We start from the raw sequence: 25,241 nt of genomic DNA on the forward strand, positions 1-25,241 counted from the left end.
GCTTTGAACTGGTGGCCTGGGAACGAGACGCAGCAGACAACTATCTTTCTTTCTTATCTACCTTTCTTGAAACAAAAATGTCTTGGAATATTATTTTCCACATAAAACAATGTTTTGCCACTTTGTCACTTTGACACATTAACAGTTTGTTGACACGTTTTACTTGACATTGTCGTTCTGCTGTCTGTTAAGACAGAGGATAATGTGAAGGTGGTACCGGCTTTAGGACAGAGATGAATGACGATCTCGAGAGATTACTTAAAGAGACTATTCCCTTCGGCAAAGCCAATTAAAAACATAACATTTCCCTTTTCCAAACCCCTTCCCCAATAATAATTTCAATCGAACATTCCCTTAGCAGCATTGGCTACGTCAAAAACAGTAATGTTTATCATCACTAAAACCGTTTCTTCTCTGTGTTCTTCTCTTTTCAGGACAAAGGAAACATTGCCGTTGTATTTAATGTCGGAACAGATGACATTAACATTGAGGAGACGTCAAAGTTTGTAAATGACGGAAAGTACCATATAGTGAAGTTTACGAGGAGTGGGGGTAATGCCACTCTGCAGGTGGATGACCTGCCAGTCATTGAGCGCTACCCTACAGGTGAGTCACCCGCTCTGCCTTTAATTACATCAGCCGCCGCTTAAAGGCAATAAAATGACCGAGAGATTATCAAGCCAACTATTAAAGCCTTATCTGTTAGGATGTTTTTATGTTGACTTGGCATGTGCTTTAATTGCTTTTTTATGTTTCTGTTTTCAGCAGCTGTTCAGAGTAATACCAGTGTTGTGGAGTGTTTTTCTCATCTCTGATGTTTATCGCTTTACATTAATCAATGCTGTTAAACATCCCAGGTCTATGCAAATAGGTTGCACTTAAGCTCCCATACTCTAAAATATAAACTGTATAAAAGGGCAACCACCCACCCTGTCTACATGTCTGCATTAAATCCCCTATACACATAAATAATCCACCTACAGTGTATGTTCACAGTAAGTCAAATCAATAGACTATTTGCAGACAAATTACCACTTTTATTGTGGCGAGTAATTGTGTGCCAGTTCAATATTTATTTATATGCCGATACAGTAGATTGATTGAATTAAGGCGACAGGCTGGACAAACCTGCAATAACACAGTCAAACTAAACGAATACCTGAATTAATCTGCTGCTTAGTCAGAATTAAATAGCAGATGATCGGCCGCGTTTCAGCATCTGGTCTAACCATGACAGTGCACTTTCTTATTAATCGATTGGCAGCATAGAACACAATTACTCATGTAAAAAAAAAAATGAAGCTGTGTTCATTTTCTTTATCATTAGTGTTAGTAGTAATAATAATCATTGTCATTCGTGTAGCACTTTTCATAAACACAGCTTACATGACATCAGAAGACAAATTTAGTAATTACAGCACTGTGTAATTAGTATTTAGCTTTTGAAAAAGTGTAATATATTCAATATGTTCCACATTATATGACTGGGATACTTCACTGGCACTTTCTTTTATAGTGTAGTGGTAACTGATAAACTCCCATAGAAGGAAATGCGTCTGTGAGAACAACACAGCAACACTGGTATGTTCCTGTAGAATGTCACGATGTTAGTAGTATGATGGCTCTGAGATAGACTTTAAATGTCACTGCTTGTCTTGTTGAAATTGTTGACTTTTTAACTGCTTAAAGGCTTTGACAAAAGCTATAGAGGACTGAAGGAATGTGACTATTACTATGCGACTGTTCTGCAATATTCATGTCTGTTAGTGTTCAAATCACTGGAGAAACAAGTGTAACATTTACTCCACGCATGTAAAAACATGCAGCTCTAAATCAAAAGCACGTGTTCGACTGTGAGCATGCAGAAAATGACTGGGCAGCGGGACAGACAAACAGAAGACAAATTCAACCTGTCTCTCCCCTTTTGCATAATGTTTGGTGACCTTTTTAGCTATGACCAGTGCATTCATCCAAATGAAAGAGGGTTTTATGACTGGGACTCAATCCTCGCCGCTTGCCTCAGGTGCAAAAGGGAAGCTAATGGCTTTTGACATGTTGTGGACATGGCAGAATGCACAGCAGGGTTAAATGCCTGCATGCTACTATCTCAATCTTCAAACAACAAACGCCCTCAGTCCCCAAGACGCCTATTATCCATACACATGTGCTGCTCATAAGCTGGAGAAAGTTAACTTTTTTAAGTGTGTCACTTATTTCAGGTCTGCAGAGTTAAATAAGTCGAGGCTGAATAGGAAATTAACCACCTGGTAAAACACTATTAGTCAAGATCATTGACATGCAGTAGCTTTTTAAAGTTAATTATTCACTAGACAATTTAATGTCTGGCTATGGGAAATGTTGCCCAGCACATTTAATATTGGTTATTAAGATAGTGTAAGGGAACAAAATCTCTATAGAAATTGAATTCTGGGTCAATGTACTGTAAAATCCAGAAAAGCTGGATAATGATATTAGATTTCTCCCTCTTATGATAAGTGCTGAGTTATAAATGCTGCGGGGACAAGTGACCGATCTCATCCCCACCAATCATGCGTCAGTGACAATGCCAAGTCCGGCTACCTTATTAGGCTCGTTGCAGACTAATTACATCCAATCACAATTACTGTGCAGTTCCTCCCCTCACCCCCAGCACACAAAGCCATTATTCTCTCAGCTCGCCTGTAGTTTGATTAGTATCCATGTATGCCTCTAACGCACTCATAATAGCAGCCCTCAGCCACTCTTAGGCCACTCACAGATCAACAGTGATTATAATAAGAGTAGACAGTGAAGATAAAAATGATGGCTGGAGAGTGAGAGAGACAGAGAGGAGGATATTATATGGGAGGCAGCGATCATTCTCAAAGCAAGGAAATAATTGCTTCACCAGGGCCTATATTGCTGCCCTGGTAATCTCATTAAAAAGTCTCGTACTGCATACTTATGGGCCATTAAAAGTCTTTAGCACAATTATTAGAATCTAAAATGCAAAACGCACACATAGACACATAACTAGCCCTCTATTTGTTGTAGCTTGCCTTTATTCTCGCCCCGCTTTCATTCTGCGCCCGCACACAAAAGGCTGGGCAGCGACAAAAAAATCAGTCCCTTCTCCCGAGTCTTGGCCATGGAAGTAATACCATCACAATGGTGCTGCCAGGCCCGCAGGGTACAGTGCAGTATCCTATCAGAGCACCCAATGAACACTCGCTGCGCACAAAGATAATGGAGAAGTCCCTGGCCTTATTCTTTTACTCTTATCAGAGCGTGGTGCACTTACAGAGCTCTCTGTCTCCCATTCCACTCCCCTCAGCTCTCAGTCCCCTCTTTTTCTGTCCCTTTTACCCTCTATCCGTCCACCCCTGCCCCCTCTGTCCATCTCACCCTCTGTCCTGTTTTCTCACCTTGCAGTGTGGAGTCTGATTTGTGGGATACAAGGGGAGGAGGGTTAGCTTTATCCATCAAAGCTCCATCCTATCTGCTCTGGTTTCTCCTCTGTTCTATGCATGAGCCCATTCAGCCTATTGTGTGAGCAGTCATCACTGAGCATGCTTAAAAAATGGTGCAATGGCCACCACAGCCAGAGTGGGAAAAAAGGGGAGCAGAATAATGAAAATAATAGTCAGATTTGTGTAGGTTCCTCCTCTTTTTTTTTTAATTCTCCCGGCTCCATGAACAGAGGAAGCATTTGCATATTTGTTCATTTAATGTGGCGAGTGTCCTAGGGCTTGTAATGAGATAAAGCTCCCACCTTATCTGACCACTTTATTAACAAAAAAGAAAACAAGTGAGTGAGGGCAAAGCGGGTCAGTTGGGACGGCTCAGCTGAATCGCTGCTGTCTGGCGGAGGAGATAAGCCAGGCTGTCCCATACCAAACCAAATCACCACTCAGCAGCAGTCACAGGCTCCGCTCACAGGCAGGATGAATGGGCTCTGCTGCTGCATCGAAGCCCAGGGGATAGCATTGTTTAACACTCCGGTGTCCCACAGTGGGGATCAATACACGATCAGACCTTGATTATATCCACACTTAATTAACCTCAGTATAAGGATAGACTGAGCGTGCCACGGGGTGCAAAGCCAAACAGATAAAGCACTACTTTCTTTGAAAATGGAGCATGTTTTTGCACAAAAGTAGAGGATTTTGGCACAGTGGCACGCTGTGTGTGAGGATAAGCGTGCCTGTTTACTGTACGCGTGTGCGCCCGCCCGCCTGCCTAAGACTCTTTTGTGTCTTTCTATTAGTTCCCTCACCCTCCTCTGCAACAAACTGTCATTTTTATTTCAAAATGTTGATGGCAGCATGTGGAGGAATAAAAAAGCTGTCATCTTAAAAGAAAATTACAAGACATACAAAAGACACAAGTTTTTGGCTGTCAAGAAACTGAACAAGCGTGTACGTAATGAAATTTGCATTAACGTATAATAACTTAATCAGGGAAAATGGCATTGTAATGAGTGTTGCTGTTCTTCAGTCAAAACTCGTGTCCTCACCGTCCTCCCGACAGCTGTACGCTAACTGTTCTCCAGAGCCCAGTTTGATGTGACCTCTCTTCGGATGAGGTGTCACAGTAGCAGGAAACACAGAGGTGACATAACTAACACCCCATGACTGACAAACTGAGCCGACAGGAATTAACAAAGCCCATGATGAGCAATTAATGGATTATTCATTCATTTAACACATTTAAAAATAAAAGCAAGTGCAGCTGCGTGTGTGTGTGCCTTCTTATTCGTTTATTCATTTGTTAGTGTGTGGTCCTTCCATTACGTGCAGCGCTTAGAATATTTAGGCGGTGCAGAGCTCCAGGAGCCTTGCATAAGGGAAATACGGTGTGTGTTCATCACCGGGCGGTATGGTAGACGTTACATAAGCCGAAAGCAAACCGGAGGCTGGTGTGCTCTGCATCCACCTACCTGGAGGAAGCTTAGTGATTTTCTGGCTTAAGCATAAATTCAGTATATTGTTCCGTAATCCTTAGTTATGACAAGACTGTGAAACCACAGAATTTTGTGTTTTTCAGGAATAAGTGCAGTGACATGCTGTATTTTTCCTTATTGTTCACAAATCCCATGAAATGACCAAAAGCAACAGTGAATTGATCCTATAAGTATAGTTTCTGTGTCCACAGACGGTAATAACTTACACCTCTGTGCCACAGAGCTGCATTGTTGTCCAAAAACTATTAAAAGCACATCAGTGGGCCACACGGTTGCCCTGTCTGACATTTTTCTTTATAACCACGAACCTGGGCACTGTGGTTTATTTAACTTGTTTTAGTTAACCCCACAAAACCATCCTCCTTCCTTAAATACTCATTAGGGAAGCTAATGTGTATTCATCCACAGCTGAAAATAGTTCCCAACAAATGCATTATTTGCTTGTGATTGAGACACATTTGTTAAAAACTATAGTGCCCAGGTTCTTGAGGAAATCCTGAAAACCTTTCTTTATATGAAAGTGTATATTTGTAGCCCTTTTTCAAAACTGTACAGGTACTTAGGACTCTGCCTGTTAGTTGGAGTTGACTCAAATGTAGTTGTTTTGGGTCTTTTCATGAGATCTCTGATGTTTCAAAAATAAAGAACTTTGCAAACCTTGTTCTTGAACATCGGTACATCATCAGTCAACATACTGAGTACACTTAATTGTATAAGTGAGTTTTACGGGAAATTTGAAAACTTTTTTGTTGAAGATGACACCTGAGGCAGACTTTAGGTTGCACTCCGTATAGCAGTGGGAATGTTGACTCGACATTGTTTGAATGACTGGACATTGTTTCAGAAATGTGGTTTACTAACAATGTGGCTCTGAGATAGACTTTATCCAACCAATAACATTTGGTCCACATTGAATAATATACATAGTGTCTCTGTGTGGCTTTGCTGTAATGCAGAACGTATCCTTCTACGTCGTTGTTGAGGGAGAAGTGTTCCACTAAATCTCCTTCACAAGCCTTTGTGCTCCAACCTGGCACAATCAACTGCAGCCAAATTCCATGAGCTGTATAGACAAGCCTTAAACCCCTTTCTGTGCAGCTGATCCCCTACAGTAATTCAAGCTGATGCGATTAAAAAATGTCTTTTTATGCGTCTTCTTACCTCTGAGACCTTTCATCAGACCAACTGTGCATCTGTTACAAGGTTACCTCCTTTCCTTCATGTCTTCGAGATCCTTTCCCCCGCAAAGCCATTCTTCAACGAATCATTCTTGGCTACCGGATCTTTTATCTGCCAGAACTGAATTAATATAGTTGATGGGACAAACATTGTCAATCTGCCGGAAGAATGGAGCTGACTGAATTCAATCTCTGCAGACAATACCGGGGGGAAAGCACTCAGAGACAGTGCCACTTTGCTGAAAGTCTTCTGTTCTGGAGAGGTTATTGGCCTTGACAAAGGGGTGATGCAGAGTTTGCCCTCATTAATGCCAAAGTGCCCCTCCAATCTTAGAGTGGAGTTTTTCTGTAGCTACTCTTTCTCTGTCCTGACAATTATTTGGCTCGTTCTTTGAATACTGTTGGAAAAACTACTTTTCCATTGACTCAGAAGTCATCAGTGGGCAATATCAGACAAACTCATGACTTTTCCTTCTTTACGACTTGTAGCTTTTGTCAAAGCCGTTTTATTAAAGTTTTTACAGTGTATGTACCAACTTTGACATTGTCTTCTGACTTCTCTCCGACTAGATGCTCTGAATGTATAATGTGTGAATTGTTGTATTGCAATTAGCTAATCATTTCTTGTCAATTAGGCTATGTATAAACGGGGTGGGCATTTGTAATATGTTAAAGTTAAATTAAAGCTATAAAAGGTTGATTCAACAATAAATTTAAATGTTGTTCTTTTTGAAAATGTATATAACTAGTTTAAAAGCCAGTTAAAAAGTTGTAGAGGGAAAAGATAAATGGGATGGAAATATTTGGGTAAAGATTTTGTAATGGTAATGTATAAATTTGTTGATTTGGGTTGTTTGATAACGTAGCTCTATTAACCTAGATGAAACATCTGCGTGCTAGTTCACTTATTTTCAATTAATATAGGCCTAATTTGTTGGCTAAAATAAAATAAAATGAGTGAAGTTTGTTTAAATAATGTTTCAGTAAATATTGTTTTTTTTAAATATATAAAACGTTTTAAATATAAAAACCTTGTGCAGTTGTATAGCTCCAGCATTAAGTATGAACATTTAACCTTTGACCTTACAGATTGTAACCAATGAAATGTCTCTTTAAACTTTAAAGGCAACAATGATAACGAACGCCTGGCGATTGCTAGACAGCGAATCCCATACCGTCTTGGTCGAGTAGTTGACGAATGGCTACTCGACAAAGGTAAAATCACTGATTAAAATTTCAAATAAAATAATTTGATCATAACCAAGTTGTAGATATATTTTGTAAATAATAAACATAAAAAATAAATGTTCAGTAAAACTTTAAAAAACTAAATGATTTGAACAGTTAAATTTAGTTTATAGTGTTTCATAATAATGTATTTATTTTATAGATGTCAGCTGTTTTAATAAGTGTTTATTGTCAACTTAAGGTTAAAGGGACTGTAAATATGAATTTAAATCCACTTACTGAAGTAATATTGTTAAAATGTCTATAAATTACTGAAGCATTTTGCTGTAAACATCTAAATGATAAATTTAAAAGTTATAGTTTAATCATTCATAAGTTGCTAAGTGTTATTTGAAACACTTTTGAAACATATACAGTACATACACAGTACTTAGTGTAATTTGATCTATTCTGTTTAAACTGCTAGAAATGATAAATAGAGTGCAATATGAATTGGCATCAGAATTTTGAGTCCCTTTAACAGACATTGTAAATATGTATAGGGCTTTAGATTAAGGAAATGTAATATAAAACAAACTGAGTGCATGCTTTGTTTTTTTTATAGTTCAATAACTAATTCATATTTTTCACTTAAAATGTGAAATGAGCTCTATCATTTCTGTTTTGGTTTTCGTTTCATTTTGTTTCTACACTCTCTGTTTTCCATTATGACAGTTCTGTCATAAAATTTTTTTTTTTTTTGGTTTTCCATGTGCCCAACCATATCTGTTCTAAGTTTGATTTTCCTTGGTTGCTTTTGCTAAAAGGATGAATACTTCCAAATTTCCTCAAGTGTGTCCTGCTTCCTGTGAGATTGTGCACTAGAAAAGTCAGATTCTCACAGACTGTAGCCGTTTTATAAGCCTGTTTTTTTCATGCCTGCTGTATACCAAGTTTATAAATCTTAAAGTTTTAAGGGAAAATGTAAGATAACATAAGAAAAGCATAATGTAATGTATGCTTTTAGCTTTGTTGGACAAATGTTTTACGCATTTGTCTTATTTTCCAGGCAATTTCCTGCAAACAAATTGTCCAATTATATTACTTTAAAGATTATGTTCCCTTTTTAAGTGTAGTTAAATCTATTACATACCCATGACATTACACCTCCTGATTAATCTTTTTTATTGTTATTTAAGATTAGACTGCCCTTTTAGCAAAGCTGCATTGATTTTGTAAATCCTGTATTTTTATTTTATATGTTGTTTTTTTTCTTTTCAAAGGCATCTCATCATTTTAACTGCAATAAATTACCAGGGTTTGCCTCTACAACCCGTAATTTATTGGTCTCATTAGCCACTGGGCAAATAATCTGTCTTTCTGTCTTTTTGTTTTTTTTCCTGTTCTGTTAAAGTGGCTGAGTCCACAGTTCAACATTCTTGTATATATGAAACATTGTTCTCCCACAGGGCGGCAGCTTACAATCTTCAACAGCCAAACCACTATACAGATTGGGGGCTGGGAGAGAGACCGGAGTCGATCCTTTCAGGGCCAGCTTTCGGGCCTCTACTATAATGGCTTGAAGGTTTTCAACATGGCCGCAGAAGGTGATCCCAACATTAAGATCCAGGGCAGTGTGCGGCTTGTGGGGGATTCGCCCTCCTCTATCACGCCGCAGTCGAGCACTACAGCCAATCGCTCGGAGACGTCCACGTCCATCATGGAGATCACCACCACCACGGCGTCCAGCAGGCGAGTCAAGCAGACGACACCACGAGAGCCTCAGCAGGTAAGATCTTCTTTAAATGACTCGCTGTACGTGACTTCCACTCACGTCGTTATATTCTGATCCATTTTAAAGTACCCACAATGCACAGCATGAAGTTAAGCACATCATGGATTAATATAATACATCACATCATTATGCTCTAATATAGTGGAACGTCTTACTTTATTGTGTCACGTCTTTCTTCTCCTTGAGTCCTCTGACCTAAAAACTGAGGGAAAATAAGTGCGTCGTTCCACCATTGGGAAAAGCACCACAGGCACGCTGTCGAGTGTTTCTCCCCGTGCAATCAGATGTGGCACCGTGTGGTGTGTGTGTGTTTCAGAGTGATAACCATCCTAGAGGTCCTCCATCATCTTTATCTGTCCTGCATGGGCGGCGCAGCATCTGCAGGAGCATATTACTTCTCAAATGTCACAATGTGTGACTAAACAATGCAACACAAATCCTATCAAATGAAATGGCGACCAGGCCATTCTTGTACACTCCTTGCCAAGAACAGAGGATGCTTCCTGTTAAATCTGGGACAAAACAGCAGCAGCCATGGATTTTAAATCAAGAATGGGCTCTATAAAAGTGTATTGTGCACCATTTAGAAATGTCTACTTGTTCATATGGGAATCAAATTCTTAATCCTTGTGAAACTGATGTAAAATCCAAAATGTAAATGTTAGTTTAAGAGTTTTCTTCTTTATATTTTTTGACTTTGTAACCACTGACTTGATTTACTGGCATCATTGCATTGGTAATTAGCTTGCACCATGCTCACTGAACTTCATTACGATCTAGGAATACCTGTGAACTGAACAGAAGATGGCATTGACTCATTTAGGTCACTAAGAAAAATAGTTTTTTTTTCAGTGGATTATTTTTATCACAACAAAGGGAATAGTCAGAACGCAGGAAATGCCTTCATGTGTTGTTGGTACAAAACAAAAACAGAAGCTCCATAGCCCGCAGGAAACTGTGAGCCTGAGCAAACAATCAAAAAGCGCCCTCGTTGATAATCAACAAACATGTGCTTCAATTGTTATGGAGCCAAAGTTACTTTGTTATAATGCATTAACATTGATATGAAACTCAGGTGAGCCTTGACAGGAATTAAGTCAGATGTAATTGCTGAGTTAGAACATAGAAATCATGAAGATTAGTTAAAATGTGAGTCAGAAATTCAAATATTCATTCAGTCATTTGCAGGGAGAGCATACACACTTACATGAAGCATAGTCGTAGACTAAAATGACCTGTTAATCAGGGTTTAATCAGCTTTTACAAATATAGTTTAAAATCATTTTGGATTTAACTCATTTTGGATTAATCGGATTGGGTAAAGGAAGATTAGAGCATCTCCAGGAGGGCGTGGGTTTTAACTTCACATTGAAAAATATACACACAATAAAAATTATTTGATTTTAATTCCCTTTTTGACAGATTGTATAACTTTTCCATCCTTACAGTTCCACAGAGACAACAATTAACACACTCAGTCCATTTCAAGGATTTGTAAAAAAAAACCTTTTAGTTTCCTCAAAGGCATGTAGTGTTGATTGGTTTCATTGTCCAGAAGTGACTCAAACGGTGTTCTTTAACCCATTTGAATATTTGATTTCAAATTAATACCTTGGGGCCTTTATCTGCACAGAAAGCAGAAAAAAACCTTGAACCACAGATGTCATTTTATCTACAGTACGAAGCCAGGCTGAAGCTTTTACATAGAGCTTAAGGAAAATTCAATCACATTCAAAGCGAAACAAAACAAAATGTCAAGTTTCTTTTTTTCAATGCAGCAGACTGTTCAAGCTACAGCTCATATTATAAAATGACAAACTCCCAGCAACAATAAAGACCCACATTACTGGCTGTCCCCTCACTTTCTCTCTCTCTCTCTCTGACCTGAGACCATCAGAACGGTTCGTGTACGGGTCTGCAGATGCTGACAAATAATATAATCATAAATATTGATCCAGGGGAATGGCTTTCTCTCAGACTCAGCATGGCTCCTGAACCGTTGCAGAAGCATGTAATGCAGGCGAAATATCAGACAATATACTATAATTATATAGCAGCTCCATGCAGTGTTATAAATTGACACTGAGGAACCAAGAGATTGGCAGAAAGGAACAGGCTTTATGAGATGGATGCCCATCTTTTTCAGGCCTTTTCAGCTGGAGAGAAATAAAGTGATATAAATGGCCGTTGCAATTTAGAAATGCAGTGTTATTACGGAGATATTTATTAATTTACATCGTTTTTTTTTAGTTTAGATGTGATCTGATGTGTGGATATCTGACATTAGAGCTTCATGCAAACCAGATTCTGCTTGAATAGTTGAATCAATAAGTCTTTACCTCGTTGCAATCATGTGTTCAGCTATTGGTTTTCATGTAAGCAGTGTATGTACAGTTCAATCCTGAAGGGTTTTTGGAAATGTATTGCATTTGTTTTAAAAGTATGGGGTGTATCAGCAGTGGCGCCCTAAGTGGGGGTCAAGGGGGCTGATGCAATTGTTGTCCAACCCCCGACCCGGTCCCCAGGAAAATAAGAGCAGGATATCTATGTTTATTCACTGCATAACCCTAACACCCCATCCCCACCGTCACCTATTGGTGGCCACCCCAAGATTTTCAAATTCTGGTGGTGCCACTGCGTATCACTGAGGCTTCAGGCAGGTTAGTGGTGATACTGTGATGATTTTTTGGACAGAATACATTTAGGCACAGGCTGTACTGTCGGGGTAAGTTGCAAAAGTGCGTTTAAAGTGGCATATAAGGCTTGGAGAAGGGAGAATAGTCAAGGCTAGATGTGATGGGTTAGGTGTTATCTAATGCATTCATGCCGAAAAAAAAGGTCATTGGCTCAAAGAGTTGCTCCGTGATGTAGGCGGAGAGATGAATGAGGCATGCAAGAACGTGTGCATCGGGAGATGTCAGTGTGTTCAGTTTGATTCAACGTGACGACCTTCCCGTGGAGAGAGCTCCTGTGGTAGGACATTACTGTCTCAGGACACTACACTTAGAAAGACATGGTGTCTGGCCTCTGTAAAAAAAGATGGTGCATTCACTGTCCTCTCCCTTGAATAGTCAGCATTTTAATGATTGTCCAGCTGTTCCATCTCCCCTCTGATGGCGAATGCAATTCAGTGAATGCGTTTATACCCCGAGAGCCTTATATTACAGGGACACATACATTTCTAGTATAGCTCGCCGTTTTGGAAATGGAATGGCTCACACTTGCGGCGGAGGCGGCAGCATCAGGCTCAAACCATTGAAGCTTGGTGAAAATGCTGCTCCAGAAAATGAAGATCAGTCTGTCAAAGAGTGCCACAGAATCCAATGAAGAATAAATCTAAGACCTTTTAATAGGCCTGTTTAACACTGAGGGGTTATGGTCAAGGCACTTTGGTGTTAACTCCTAACGCATAAATCTTTAAGTCACTTGTTGTAAGTGCCCATTACTTTCAATATCAATATTTCAAGTGGATATAATCATGTTTTTTATATTAACAATGGATGCATGACAGCAGCTTCCCTCAGCTCTCTGGAGCTTTATAGACGTAGCAGTTAGCGACTAGCTGGCGAACATATTGGAGCATTTAGCAGCTAAAGAGCAAAATATTTCCCCAAGGAGATGGTAGAGACTAACACAGAACTAAACAGAGAGTGAATATTGGACAAAAAACAGAATATGTGGAGCATAATTGCAAGAGGAATTTGATCAAATCCCTCCAATATGATTGAATCACTCAAAAGCGAGCATGGCTTAGTGCATCCTGAGCAATATGAAACTTTTAAAACATACAGAGCTATAAAGGAGCATTGTCTTCCACTACACCACCTTGTTAGATCAGTTTGGAAATACAGTATAAGCAACGTTTTTTTGAGATCTGACATCTTAACACACATACCTTTTACACATGGTATTGTAAGTGCAGTTTTATATGAAGGGCAGGATTAGATTTTGTTAATAATTTAAGTTTTGAAAGTTTTCAACCACAATTCTTACATAATGCACCTTTTAAATATCGTTTAACATATTTTTGATAGAAACCAAGAAACTGAATACAGAGAACAAACATGGAAAGTGCATTTGTTTTTCCCCTTCACTGTGTCTTTGTCAGTAAACTGATTGACAGGATTGTAATGGTGAGAGAATACTAGGCTAAATGAAACAGAGCTTGATACAATAATCCAATCAGTTTGCCTAGGTGTATGATAACCCCCGCTCTCTGATAGCTGATTACTCTTGTTGCATGCCGTCAATAAAAAATAAAGTATGCAACTAACACTACTGTCTCACCGCGTACTCATGGTCATAATGCCAGCAAATTAAATCTCTCAGTGACACCGGCTCTGTAGATTTAGGATGTGTCTTTTTGCTCTGGCCCACTTGTCTCCTCGAGGGTAAAGCCTGTGCTAATCATAATTAGTGTAATGATTTTGAAGTGTCTGATGGGACTCTGCCTTCTCAGGTGCCCTATCAAAAAGTTCTCTAAATGCTCAACTGAGGTTATATTGTTATTGAATACTGTGGACCTTGGCTTATGGGTAACATTACATTAATGTCATTCTCCTCAAACCACTGGGTGTCCACTCATGCTTTATTAACAAGGATATTAGCATCTTAGTGCACACTGGCCCTAATCAAGAAAGAAATGCACCATGGGAGAAAAAAAAAACTGATGAGTCAGAATGATTATTTTAATAGTGATTAGATTTTTCCTTTTGCTGAAGGGATTATTGGATTGATTCTATTCCAGGGCGTACAACCCACTCAGATAAAGATATAGTAAAAGATACTGAGACCTAGCCTTGATTTTACCTTATGTGATCATGTCTTGAGGTTTTCCGACTGAGAGATTGTACACTTTGCTGTTCCGTGTCAAACATTCTCTGTAGTGGCTGTTTCTGCTGTGTGCTTCCTGCCCTACGCGGGGGAGGTAGCTTACTGTAGGGCCTGACTGTCATGTCTTAATGAAGTGTCTGCTCTCTATAGTGCTGCCTAGTCACATCCAATTAAACCATAATGCACTTGTGTATGCATTCGCAAACAATGGACCAGCTAGCGACTCACCTCCCTCCTTTATACTGCGGTTTGAGAAAACTAGAGACCTCCACTGCACTTCCTTTGTGCTAATTGGAGACAGTTTTCATATTTTTTTAGATAACATTTGACCACAACTGCTACAAATATGCAAGTGTGGGATATTATTGCAATGTTAGAATTAGATACAAAATGAATGGAGGCCAAAGTAAGTGCAGCAACATATTGTTAGTTGCAGCTTTTTGAAGGGCCAGTGGACGAAATGAGGGAAAACATCGAGCTGTAGAAAGATAGCATTTAATAACAGATGATGCTTAATCAAAACTACTCAAGGATAAGAGATAGTGTCCTATGTAGCTGTTACCCTCCCAGCAAAAAAGGGAGAAAAAAAGACGAAAGCCTGCTATCTAGAAGAGCCATTGAGAGCTCTTGACAGTGATGGATCCTCACCTGCATTGCTCTGTATTATCAAGCCCGGCCAGCACACATACAGTATATAAATCTCAAGAGCGGTCGTAGTGTGAAGCTGCCATCCACCACCAGTACTGTCTGCAGGAACATCCTCTAAAGTTGGTATTGACACAAGGACAGAATACTCCAGGAAGAAAATGTTATATGATAAAGTTTTATGCAGTATAAACATTAATGTTAGAGAATTATTATTGTTATTGAGCGCCTCAGTCAGTGTTAATAGCTATGGTCTACTTTTCAATAACAACAATCAGCATTAATTGTTAGTTCTCTTTTATGATATACCGGTAAAGAAACTACTCATTGACTTGACACTTGGTGAAATGTAGCAGACCAACTACCAATCGCTTTGAAAAACAGAGGATTAGCGTCTCAATACCAATTCCGGTTAACTGAAAGGACGCATGGGAAATTGTGCCCATAATTTGCCCAAGGTATCATTCGGGCGAGGAATAAGGTGGATACTAGGTTTTGGCGGCACCCAGCCTGTCCACTCTGTCTAGCCCAGAGACACTCCGGCAGCAAAAAGGCATCCAGGGAGAGGTATTACCCAAGAGGAGCTACAGGTCACTGTCCACTGTATTATCATTACTATTCCATTTATTATTGGGTTAATAAAACTGGACTCAGAGTCTACAGTCATTCTAGCAGCATCATCACATCAGCATGCTACCATGCCAACAACATTTGCAATGCTAACATGCCAATGCTAAGCAGGTAATGTTCAATATGTTTACCTGTTAGTATTATTATGTTTGCTTACTAGCACTAAATACAAAATGTAACTCTTGAATATCTATGGGAAATTCCATTACAATCAATATTATATATTTATTCACCTCGCAGTGGCACACAGGGAAAAGTCAGAGGACTACCAAAGTCAAACGGATACATTGTCTGTTAATCACAGTACTATACAGTACATGTCAAGCTCTTTCCCTGAAGAAGTAAAAACTTTGACCTGCTGGCGGTGCTCACAGAAAAGGAAGAGCACCATCAAAGTCTTGCTCTAAGGGCCTTGAATATCAAATGTAAGATAACCTCAATTTTTCAATAGTAATTCAGTAGCATTGTCTTGCATTCAGGACAAATGGTATTTCTTAAACACAACAGTGTCATTTCACCTCATATGGTGTTTTATGCTTGTCTTGTTTCTTTCATAACCTTTTTGCGGAGTACAATTTCTGTGTTATACCTTGTTGCTGGTGGAAATTCAAGAAATGCAGATTATAGCCTGTTCCTAGGGAGAATGAATGGCCACTATGTCACATCATTGCCACCAAATAGCCAATTGGCCCCACTATTTCTGAATTAACCCTAGGAAAGGTGGGTGTAATGGCCATTCAGGGGAAGTGAGGGACATTCAAAACACATTGTGTGGGCCATTTAATTTGCACTCACAGCACATGCTTCAGTTCCAGCTGAACTGGCTTGTAGTGGCTCTGTTTGTCTTGGTCCCTGAGACGAGGGGCAGAAACCTGGCCTCTCTATAATTCACTGGGATAATCGAAGATTTGACATGCTGCACTGCTACACCTTCAGTGCAATGCTTGGATACCTACTAGCCTCCCTCGCCGTCTCTTACAAACACACTATAATAAACTTAGTGTCACAGTAATCTTGTGGTGAAAAATCTCCTGCAACTTAGTACCCAATAACTGCTCAGTCTGCAGCTTCTCTCCTCTTATATTCATCAATGCGCTATTTCTCTTTATTGTACTACCTTGAGGCATTGTTGTGATTGTCTTGATAGTGGTAGGGATTATTGTTTTACAAGCTAAGACTGCAATAAGTCTGCACAGCCTAGATTTAATACTAATCCTGCATGCATCAATATTCAGACCTGAGACTTATCTCGGGTATTAAGCTCTCCTCAGGCAACTGCACACATGCAGTGCAGGTTCTTTAATTGTGATACATGATACCACACTCTGATTTGAGTTTAAGGATGATTCAATCTTCGTTTAGTTTGGGATGAATCATACCTACTTTTATATTTCGACATTGTCTGATCTCTTGGATCGAATTCTAATATAAGAAAGTCTCCATTGAAAACCATCATCAAAATACCCATCCTGCAGCTTCATATTCTAATGATCAGCTGATCATTAGTCTTTACCAATCACTGATATGAATTTTTTGATCAGGTCACTTTTCACTTGCACCATAGTTTTTTTGTAGGTGGAGCTTCCAACACGTTCTCATCCCAGGTCATCAAGTACCGGCACCGCTTTGTCACACCCTTCGGCATTTAATAGAGATGCACAAGGTAAACTTTAGCGTCTGGTTAAGATACACAGAAAGCCTTTCGAACACGTGGTTAATGTGAAACGGCACTTTGGTTAGGTTTAGCTGCACACACTGCTTGGTGATGTTTAAGAAAAGATCTTTGAAGAACCACCACCACTCAATCCCGGCTTCTGCCCCTCTTGGGATCTTGTTGGTCTGTACACAACTTCGGGTTGAGCAGTTGCTTGAATCGTCCTAGGGCCCAGACAAACCAAATTGACAATGAAGCTTAACTGTTGCATCGCCTTACGTCGTGTCTCAGCCACAAAGCTGCACTTGCGCTAACGCTAACCCTTGTCACTGGCAGCTGTGGCTCAGGAGGTAGAGCGGCCGTCCACCAAGTGGAGGGTTGGTAGGTTGGAGCTCTTTGAGTAGTTGCTCAGACTAGTAAAGTGTTATATAAATGCAGTCCATTTACCATTGTTATGCTGTGGTTGGTAGACGGAAGACGCAAACATTAGCACCACAAACTGCCATTAATAGATATCCTTTTTACATTTCCATGTGATGAAATTTATTGAAGGGCCCAACCTGCCGTTGGAAGTTGACAGAATGAGGTAAAAAGAGGGAGAGACAAGCAACAGAGCAGCTCACTCCCCGATGACCAGCTCTCAAGAGTCAGTCAGGTCAAGATGCACTGGCAGCTGCCAAAGACTGACTCCAAGCAGCTGCTGCATTCTCTCCTAAATCAGGTGGCTCTATCATTTCCAAGCTTTGATTTCCCCCAAGAGAAAATAAAATATGCGTTGGAGCTACTTACTGGAAAAAATAGCTCACTGCTGGAAACGTCACACGATTTTGAGAATACAAATGCTTCCCAAACATTACCGGCAAAGGTAATTAAACTATTAAGGCACTGCCCAACATTGTGCAAACAACCTACAATTTCCAGCTATTCTGAATCAGAATATTCTTTGTATATTCAAAGAAACTTCCCGGCAGCGCTCATCTAAACAAACATCCTGCGTTATTAACAGTGGTGTTTGCCATGTTGCAAACCATGTGCATATACACCGACCCACCTACCTTTGTTATTCCACAAGATCAGCCATTTTGTGTTTATCTTGTCTGTCTTCTCTAACAGCAAAATGGTCATCAGCTTCCTTCGATTTCAGCTTTAATTTTACAGTTATTAAGCAACAGACCACTCCAAGTAGAACAGTAAGTTGTTTTTGATTGACAGGCATGCACTCAATTAGTCAAAAGGCACTTCTCTCATCAACTAATGGAGAAAATGCGAGCATCCAACAAAAAAGCTAGGGCTGTAGTCTGAGTAGCTGGCAGTAAAAATTAATGTTCCTGCTCATTTTATTGCAGAATAAAAAGCTTAGGTTGACTTTGTTTGTTTAACTATAATAAGAGGAGTTTTACCCATCTGTGTTTGTGCTGGTGTCAGCTGTGGGACCACCGCTCATATATATACACACCACTCTTAAAAAAGTCCATCATGAATTTCATGATGGATGCAGCAGCGAGACAGCTTTATTGCTTTTTGTTTGTATTGGAGAGTCATAGAGACAGCTGAAGGAAACCAGGTGGTTGCAGGTAAATTGTATGCAATTAGGCCACCAGTGAGCTCACATGACTAAATGAAATGCCAAGTCTGCCCTTCCACATCTGTCTCCAGCAGATGTGGACCCACTTCCTGTTAGAATGACATTGTCATGAAGAAAGTGAAATCCTAATATCCAAATATTCTTCATCTCCTTTTTACTCTCTTTATTTACATTTCCTACATTTCATTAGTGTACTCGATGAAATAGAGGGAGTTACTGACATTTTTGTTTTGTTGAGTCTTCACAGAGTAAAGTCAGAACCAGGTTTCTGACGTTAATATTGCTGCACTGAATAGAGCTCAATTGGAAATTACTGATTTGCAATGATGATTGAACAGGTTTTTTGTCTCCTTTTCATATTTGTGTTAATAGGTATTGCTTGTCACATTGCTAACCAAGCGGAACTCATCTAGACGCCGATCTTATTAAAAAACGAAAACCAGACATCCTTTTTTTCCCTCTCATTTCTACTTCTGTGAGCTCACCAATTAAAAACATTCACAGCGAAGTGAGAGGTTATGAAGGCAACACGCGATGTACCATATTAACAGGGAGAAGGATTAATCAGCAAGAGTTCAGTCATGTCGGAGGATAATCAACCAAACCGTCTCACTGACTCAGAGACATACTGCAGTGTTTAGTCTGAGTGTCAGTGCCCTGTGAGGTTGTGGTGCCTTCAATTATTCACAGAAAGAAAACATCTTTGGGATAAGATTTCCCCTGCAATGCAGATATATGGGATTGACCATCATGCTACTGAGATACTGTAAACTTCAGAAAAGAGAGAGGGATAGCTTTCGAAAGGCGCACTTCACTGACAGGTGCACTATTGATTTTTCTGGTCTTATTCTATTTATTGTCCCTTATGAAAGCACCTGGTGTCACAAGCCTTCTAACCAGAAGAAACAGAAAATACAGAGTGTTTTACCCTGCAGCCGCATGTGTTACAATGAAAATCATCTTACGAGACCAGAAACAGCTTGAAGTGCAGGATATGTAGATGGACAGCTCTCCTGTGCACCACCTATGTGCCTCACTGACCTCCCCCACCTTGGCCCCTAAAGTGAGGTGTGTGTGGTTGTCGGTGGTCCTGGTGTGTGTTGCCCCAGGCCCGGTCATGGGTTTGTGCCCACCCAGTGCTGACAGATGGCAAAGGAGGTAACGCTGTAGACCTGCGGTGGCCCCAGGCCCGCGGCGTTCACTCGCAGCGACAGACCATATCCATCATCTCAGCCTCACCAGGGGCCATTATGGAAGCTGCCCTTCAACATTGTTTCGTACACGTAGAGTGCATGCGACTCACTGATCCAGTCCACCTTGGCAGGCACGGACACGTTCCAGTGTGTGTTGTCGTGTGCGATTTGATGAATTTTGGAATATTTGGGTAGTTGACAGCAGGTGTTTTGGATCTGTCTTCCTTGGTATTTTCTGTTTTAAATGCTTTTTATTTGTTAAAATCATCACAGCCAAGTTTATCACACTTACAGCTATTATTAAGATAGTCAACAAAGCGGCATCGTTGCAGGTTTCACACTCTCTGGCAGCATTACAGACAACTACAGATTGTCCCACCAAGTCTGTTTGGATGACAAGAATGAAACCTACGCAGTGTGAATGTTGCCTCTGTTGTTTTATAAAGGGTTGGATTGTTCGTAGAGTGGACACTGACAGCTTTACAGCATGTTTTATGGACCATATTGTTGTCTCTCAGGGCATTTGCTGTGATGATTTGTAGAAACAAAATACAGTCCTGGGCCAACTGTTGAACATAAGATACAATTTGTCCTACAGCACACTGCTCCCACCTGCAATATTCTGCGATCAGCTGGTTTATACATGACATTCATGAACATGAGCTCCGTGCCAACTGCTCACTGAGCTGTGCTGAGCGCTCTTAGTTTTTAAAAATAATTTCCTCAATAGCAGGAAGAAAGTGTCAGACAAAAAAACTGGCTTATAGGTAAAAGCTCTTTATTTTTCATACAAGCACTGTGAAAAATTTAACATATCAGTTCCCACCAAAACAAAAAATCATATTCATGTTTTATCTTCAGAGAAACCCATAGTTTATCCCTCCAGTTGTAGAAAAAAAATGCACTGTATGTGGTTGAAAAGAACATTAGAACACTTAACAACTAGAAGATCTTGACTGGAGGAGTGTAAATCAATGTTTATATATCCAATTTTCTGTATCTAGAGTTATTTTCATTCAGTAAAATCACACTGTACACATCTCAATGTGGCTGGTTCAGTTCAGGGAGCAGCCATTTCGTTCTGATGTTGAGTACCAGATCATGTACTATAAAGGCATTTTAGGGTCGGAAGGAACATAATATAAAGTAATGTCATTACCAAATAGATTAAATTAAGGTAAAACAAATTCCAGTAGGTACAGAAATGAAATAAAAGCATCCGTGTGCCAGCAAATGAAGCAAATGTACGAGACAGACAGAGTAATGGAGAAATAGCATTGGGTAAATAATATAACTCAATAATAAAGCAAACAAATGCTTGTGATCTGAATCTGAATTATATTTAGATTAATAGTTTGACATTTTTGGGAAACATTTGCTGTCTTGCTTAAAGACAACGGGGAAACGCTAACAAGTTTATTGGTCTATTCAAGTCATACAGAGAACAAAGTGTGTTTACAGTGGATTCTGAGGATGCTAGACAATTAGAGGAATTTGAGAAGTGACTGCATTTACACCTCGTTTTTGGGGGCCTCAGGGATGCTCTGGTTTGGGTTGGACAACTATGGAGAAAAGGATTCTGGCCAGAGATTCAGTTCCAAGAGGATACTTTACTTTCTTTGACTGTGTGTGGTTCTGAAAATGAACGGGGGGGGGGGGGGGGGGGGGAGAGTTGACATCACTGCATGTTTAAAATAACTGAAGGCAGCCTCTCTAATTGTAAAATAAGAGTGTACGGGTCAGTGCGTCTGACCACACCTCACTTTAAGACCAACACACCCACAGACACAAGGCACGAGGCTGGCTGTTTCCAGTCTTTGCACTAGCTAAGCTAACACAGCTGTGGTGTCGATGTAATTTTCTAAGTCATGGCAAGAAAGCAAAACAAGTGTAGTATCCCAAAATGTTGATTTATTACTTTCAAGCAACAAAATAAAACCCTTTTTTTTGTCCAAAGCTCAATGTCGAGACAAAAAAGAAAAAAAGAGATAAGAACAGTATCTATAAATTACTGAAAGCAGGTCCAGTCAAAAATGTCAGTACTAAACAGTCTGGCACTCCCATGAGGACGGATTAGTGATAAAAGAATCTGTTTTACTTGAGAGACTTCATAAATGGTGCACAATTTAGCCTCTGCATCATTTCAACCCGGAATTTTATTTATAATGTCTTTTATTCCTCTCCGCTGAATGAGAGCATTGCTCATTAGTCCATGGCGGTCGCACTTGGACCTTTGTGAATGACACATCCAGACCTGGAGGACAGGAATCTGATTATGCTGACGCTCTGTGGGAGCTACAGGCGACCTGGTCTGCTGGTGTAGGGCAAAGCTGCTCTTCCTCTCTCCTCATGTCATGTTTTTGCAAACGTTACACATGGGAATTAGGCCGGGTACATTCATCTCAGCAGTGATGGCATCTATATTAGGATGACAAATTTGTTCCTGTCACCTGATGAGGGACTGGGACTGCATGTCAAGACGCAGGTAAAGTCAGGAAGACAGCGATTTGTGGCCGTGCTGCATATCTCTCCCGCCCCTGCTCTTTCTCTCTCTCGCTGTCTTTCTCAAAACACACACAGCCCCATGCTTAGATTTGTCGTCTATTTTTAGATTTCGAGGGAAAGTGCAAATGAAGAATAGTCACTTTGGATTGAGCAGAGCCATTTTCGCAAAATGACAAGTGTTTGTATGTTAGCATTTAGATAGAAAGCGGCATGATTACAAGCCATTCTCCGGTAATTGTCATTCCTCCCTCACTGCACAGCTTATCCTTAGTGTATGATATTCCTCCTGGGCAGTTCCCTGCTCTCAGGCCAGATTACTACCAGGGCTAGCTGCAGACGCGCACAGAGCTCCAGATTCGATTTCAGATAACGAAAATATCAGGGCATCCAGAGGGGAAAATGCCTCAATGCCAACAGATTTCATTTATCTGAGAAGTGTGAAAGCAAGGATAAAGGGGAGGGACAAAGTCGACCATGTAATATACTTCTATGGAGCAGTGTTTATGCATAGGCAAGGGAGAGAAGAAATGAGAGAACAAGAAGGGGGAGCGTAGGAGGTAGATGGAGGCAGATAGTGTTATGAATTTCATATTAAGATTTTATCATTTAGAGCATGTAGCTAACAGAAGGCATCCAGCTCTCTCCGGTGTTATCTGCTAGAAGCTGTATTCTACATGGCAGCAGCTCAACGTGTACTCTTTCTGCACTGTGAGGTGACTGCAGGCACTCGTCCATATTGTGTGCACATTATTTATACGTCCCCAGTAATAAATAATAAGCACCGTGCTTGATCAGAAATCAAAATATCAACTGTGTTATCCGCTACACAGAATGTCTTGAGTCGAGGCCGAATTAGGCACCAGTCGCACATGGATCACTCTGAGTCACTGACTGACATGGTGATAGTGTGACGCAGGTGCTGACTGGGAAGTGGACTTTATGTCTCCTCCCACGCAGCCAGTCAGACAACTTTCCTTTAACTTGGTGCCCGAGCCATATCATACTCCATGCTAAATGTTGAATCTGCATTAAGGCCATGCCGATTACTGCTCCTGGAAAATAAGTCGAACGGCGTCCTGAGGGGCACTTGAGGAACATCTACAAAGCAGCGCAGCAGTGCCTTGAAGCAGCCACATTAAAAGGAGTCCTAACACAGCAGTGTTCTTGGGTCCCCAAGAGAGAGCGTGTTTAACGAGGGCATAGGCATGTGCACATTTCCTCAGCAGCGCTGTATTTACCTCATATCCACATCTTCTTGTACAAGTCCACCTTTACCCTCCTACATTAGCCCCCACCTGTTCCTTTGTATCACGCTCTCAATTGCGGCCTTTCATTTCTGGGCTTGTGCACCAAGCTAGCAATTGACCTGTCACTGCTCACTCTTTCCTAAGTCTTATTGTTTTTATTCAGAGACACTACAGCTGCAGTTTTTATTATATTCATGTCCCTGACTCTCCTTCCACAGTGAAAAATTTGTATTGTTACCTTACCAACAACCATAGTATTGTAGCATATGGTAAAAATAAAACATAATGTAATTCATTTTTTGACGGGTTGTGATATCATTCACAATGAGTGGGAATGATAACTTAAAACATTGGAAACTATTAAAATCATGATGATTACATTTGTTGGGGTCTGTTCCGAACAAAAATGTTTTCTTGCATCTGGAGATGAACAAGATTTGAAGGTCAGGCTATCTCTGCAGCACTACAGTACGTATATATACCATGGTCTAGGTGAGTACTCAATTGTGATTGGCTGCAGGGTGTCAATTAAGTTTTGATTTACAGACACCTATTGAAATACTCAAGTAGATCATCATCTGTATCCAAATTGAGTGGTATTGGCACACAAGTTGCAAAAAGTAGCCTACCCTCTGAACACAAGCGATCATCTTACATCCCATTTGCTACTCAACTTGCACCTCCAGGCTGCATCCAACAGTGCACATGGACAATCATTTGTTACGGACAGTCTTGCTATTGATTTAGGGACAGTGACATGGCTGGCTCGCTAGCTAGTGTTGTTGTTGAGTGGACTAGTAATAGTCGTTTCTATGGTTCTTCCTGTTTACTGGAGTATTGCACAATGTCTCCATTGCACTATGGGATTGTAATATTTGTTCAAGTGGTTAGGGAAACTGAGTAATTGCTTGTGAACAATGTTATATTTTGATCACACAGCGCATGAAAATAAAAAAATAATAATGGTCATGTGTTTTTTTCTTCAGCAAGAAGTCATGGTGTGAGCAGGATAGTGGCCTTCAAGCTATCCATTAACAGGAATGAATGGACAATGTGGATGCCACTAGTTGGGCATTATCCCTTACATAATCCTGTTTTGTCACGCATTATACCTTTAAAAAAAACACTGCTTCTCCAATATGGATATTGCACTCGGCCATGTTGCGATTTCAACAATATTTCAATTAACTGTGCAGCCCTCACCTTCACTACACCTCAGAGGTGATTAAATCCAGTACTTTTCTGCAGACATACACTTTAACAACAATCAGACGTGCAGGAGGAATAACCAAACGTTAAGTATTTTCTGTAATTTGTACATTTAAGTTCTGATTGTGAAGTAAATTTATGGTTCTTGTTGTAATGCAAATAACCAGTCAGCTTGGGAATGTTCGCCATGCTCGTGTGTATGTTACACCCACTGCGCACTGTGGTGAAGGTGTGTCAGGCTGCCTCCCAGCACCTTGTTCGGCCGTCTGGGGTGCAGTGACTTAAGCCTCGAGGAAGATGTATGGCGAGACAGGAACACGTGTGTACCAGGGGAGGAGATGGAGAGCCTCCGACCATTCTTTTTTTAACGACACACTGATACTCTGCCTGAGGTCCAGTTGCAGCAACAGCTGCTTCGTTTTAAATAAAGCAAAGCCTTTCTCCCAAAAGGGACGGTGTCTCATAACTTAGCAAGTGAAAACAGCTGTCCGCTGTGGCTGGTCTAACGTTACGGCAAACACAAGCAGTCAAAACAGAAAGAAGCACCAATTATTCAGTGTTAATTTCCTTTGAGAAATGACAGCATCTTTTTGCATGAATTCTCGGGTGCTGTGAAGAATCACACTACCTTCAGGATGCACTCAGTGGCCTCCTTATA

General features: G+C 40.4%; 1 protein-coding gene across 3 annotated transcripts in view; it reads left to right on the forward strand.

The window, feature by feature from the left end:
• LOC141009307 (neurexin-1a) overlaps positions 1 to 25,241 on the forward strand; it is a 272,300-nt gene that overhangs the window by 225,156 nt on the left and 21,903 nt on the right. For all 3 annotated transcript variants that reach the window (XM_073481851.1, XM_073481849.1, XM_073481848.1), the window contains 3 exons: positions 435 to 606; positions 7,246 to 7,335; positions 8,757 to 9,076. In XM_073481851.1, the coding sequence (XP_073337952.1) occupies positions 435 to 606; positions 7,246 to 7,335; positions 8,757 to 9,076 (582 nt within the window). The remainder of the gene's footprint in view (positions 1 to 434; positions 607 to 7,245; positions 7,336 to 8,756; positions 9,077 to 25,241) is intronic.

This window comes from Pagrus major, chromosome 15 (genome assembly GCF_040436345.1).
Source record: "Pagrus major chromosome 15, Pma_NU_1.0".
NCBI lineage: Eukaryota > Metazoa > Chordata > Actinopteri > Spariformes > Sparidae > Pagrus > Pagrus major.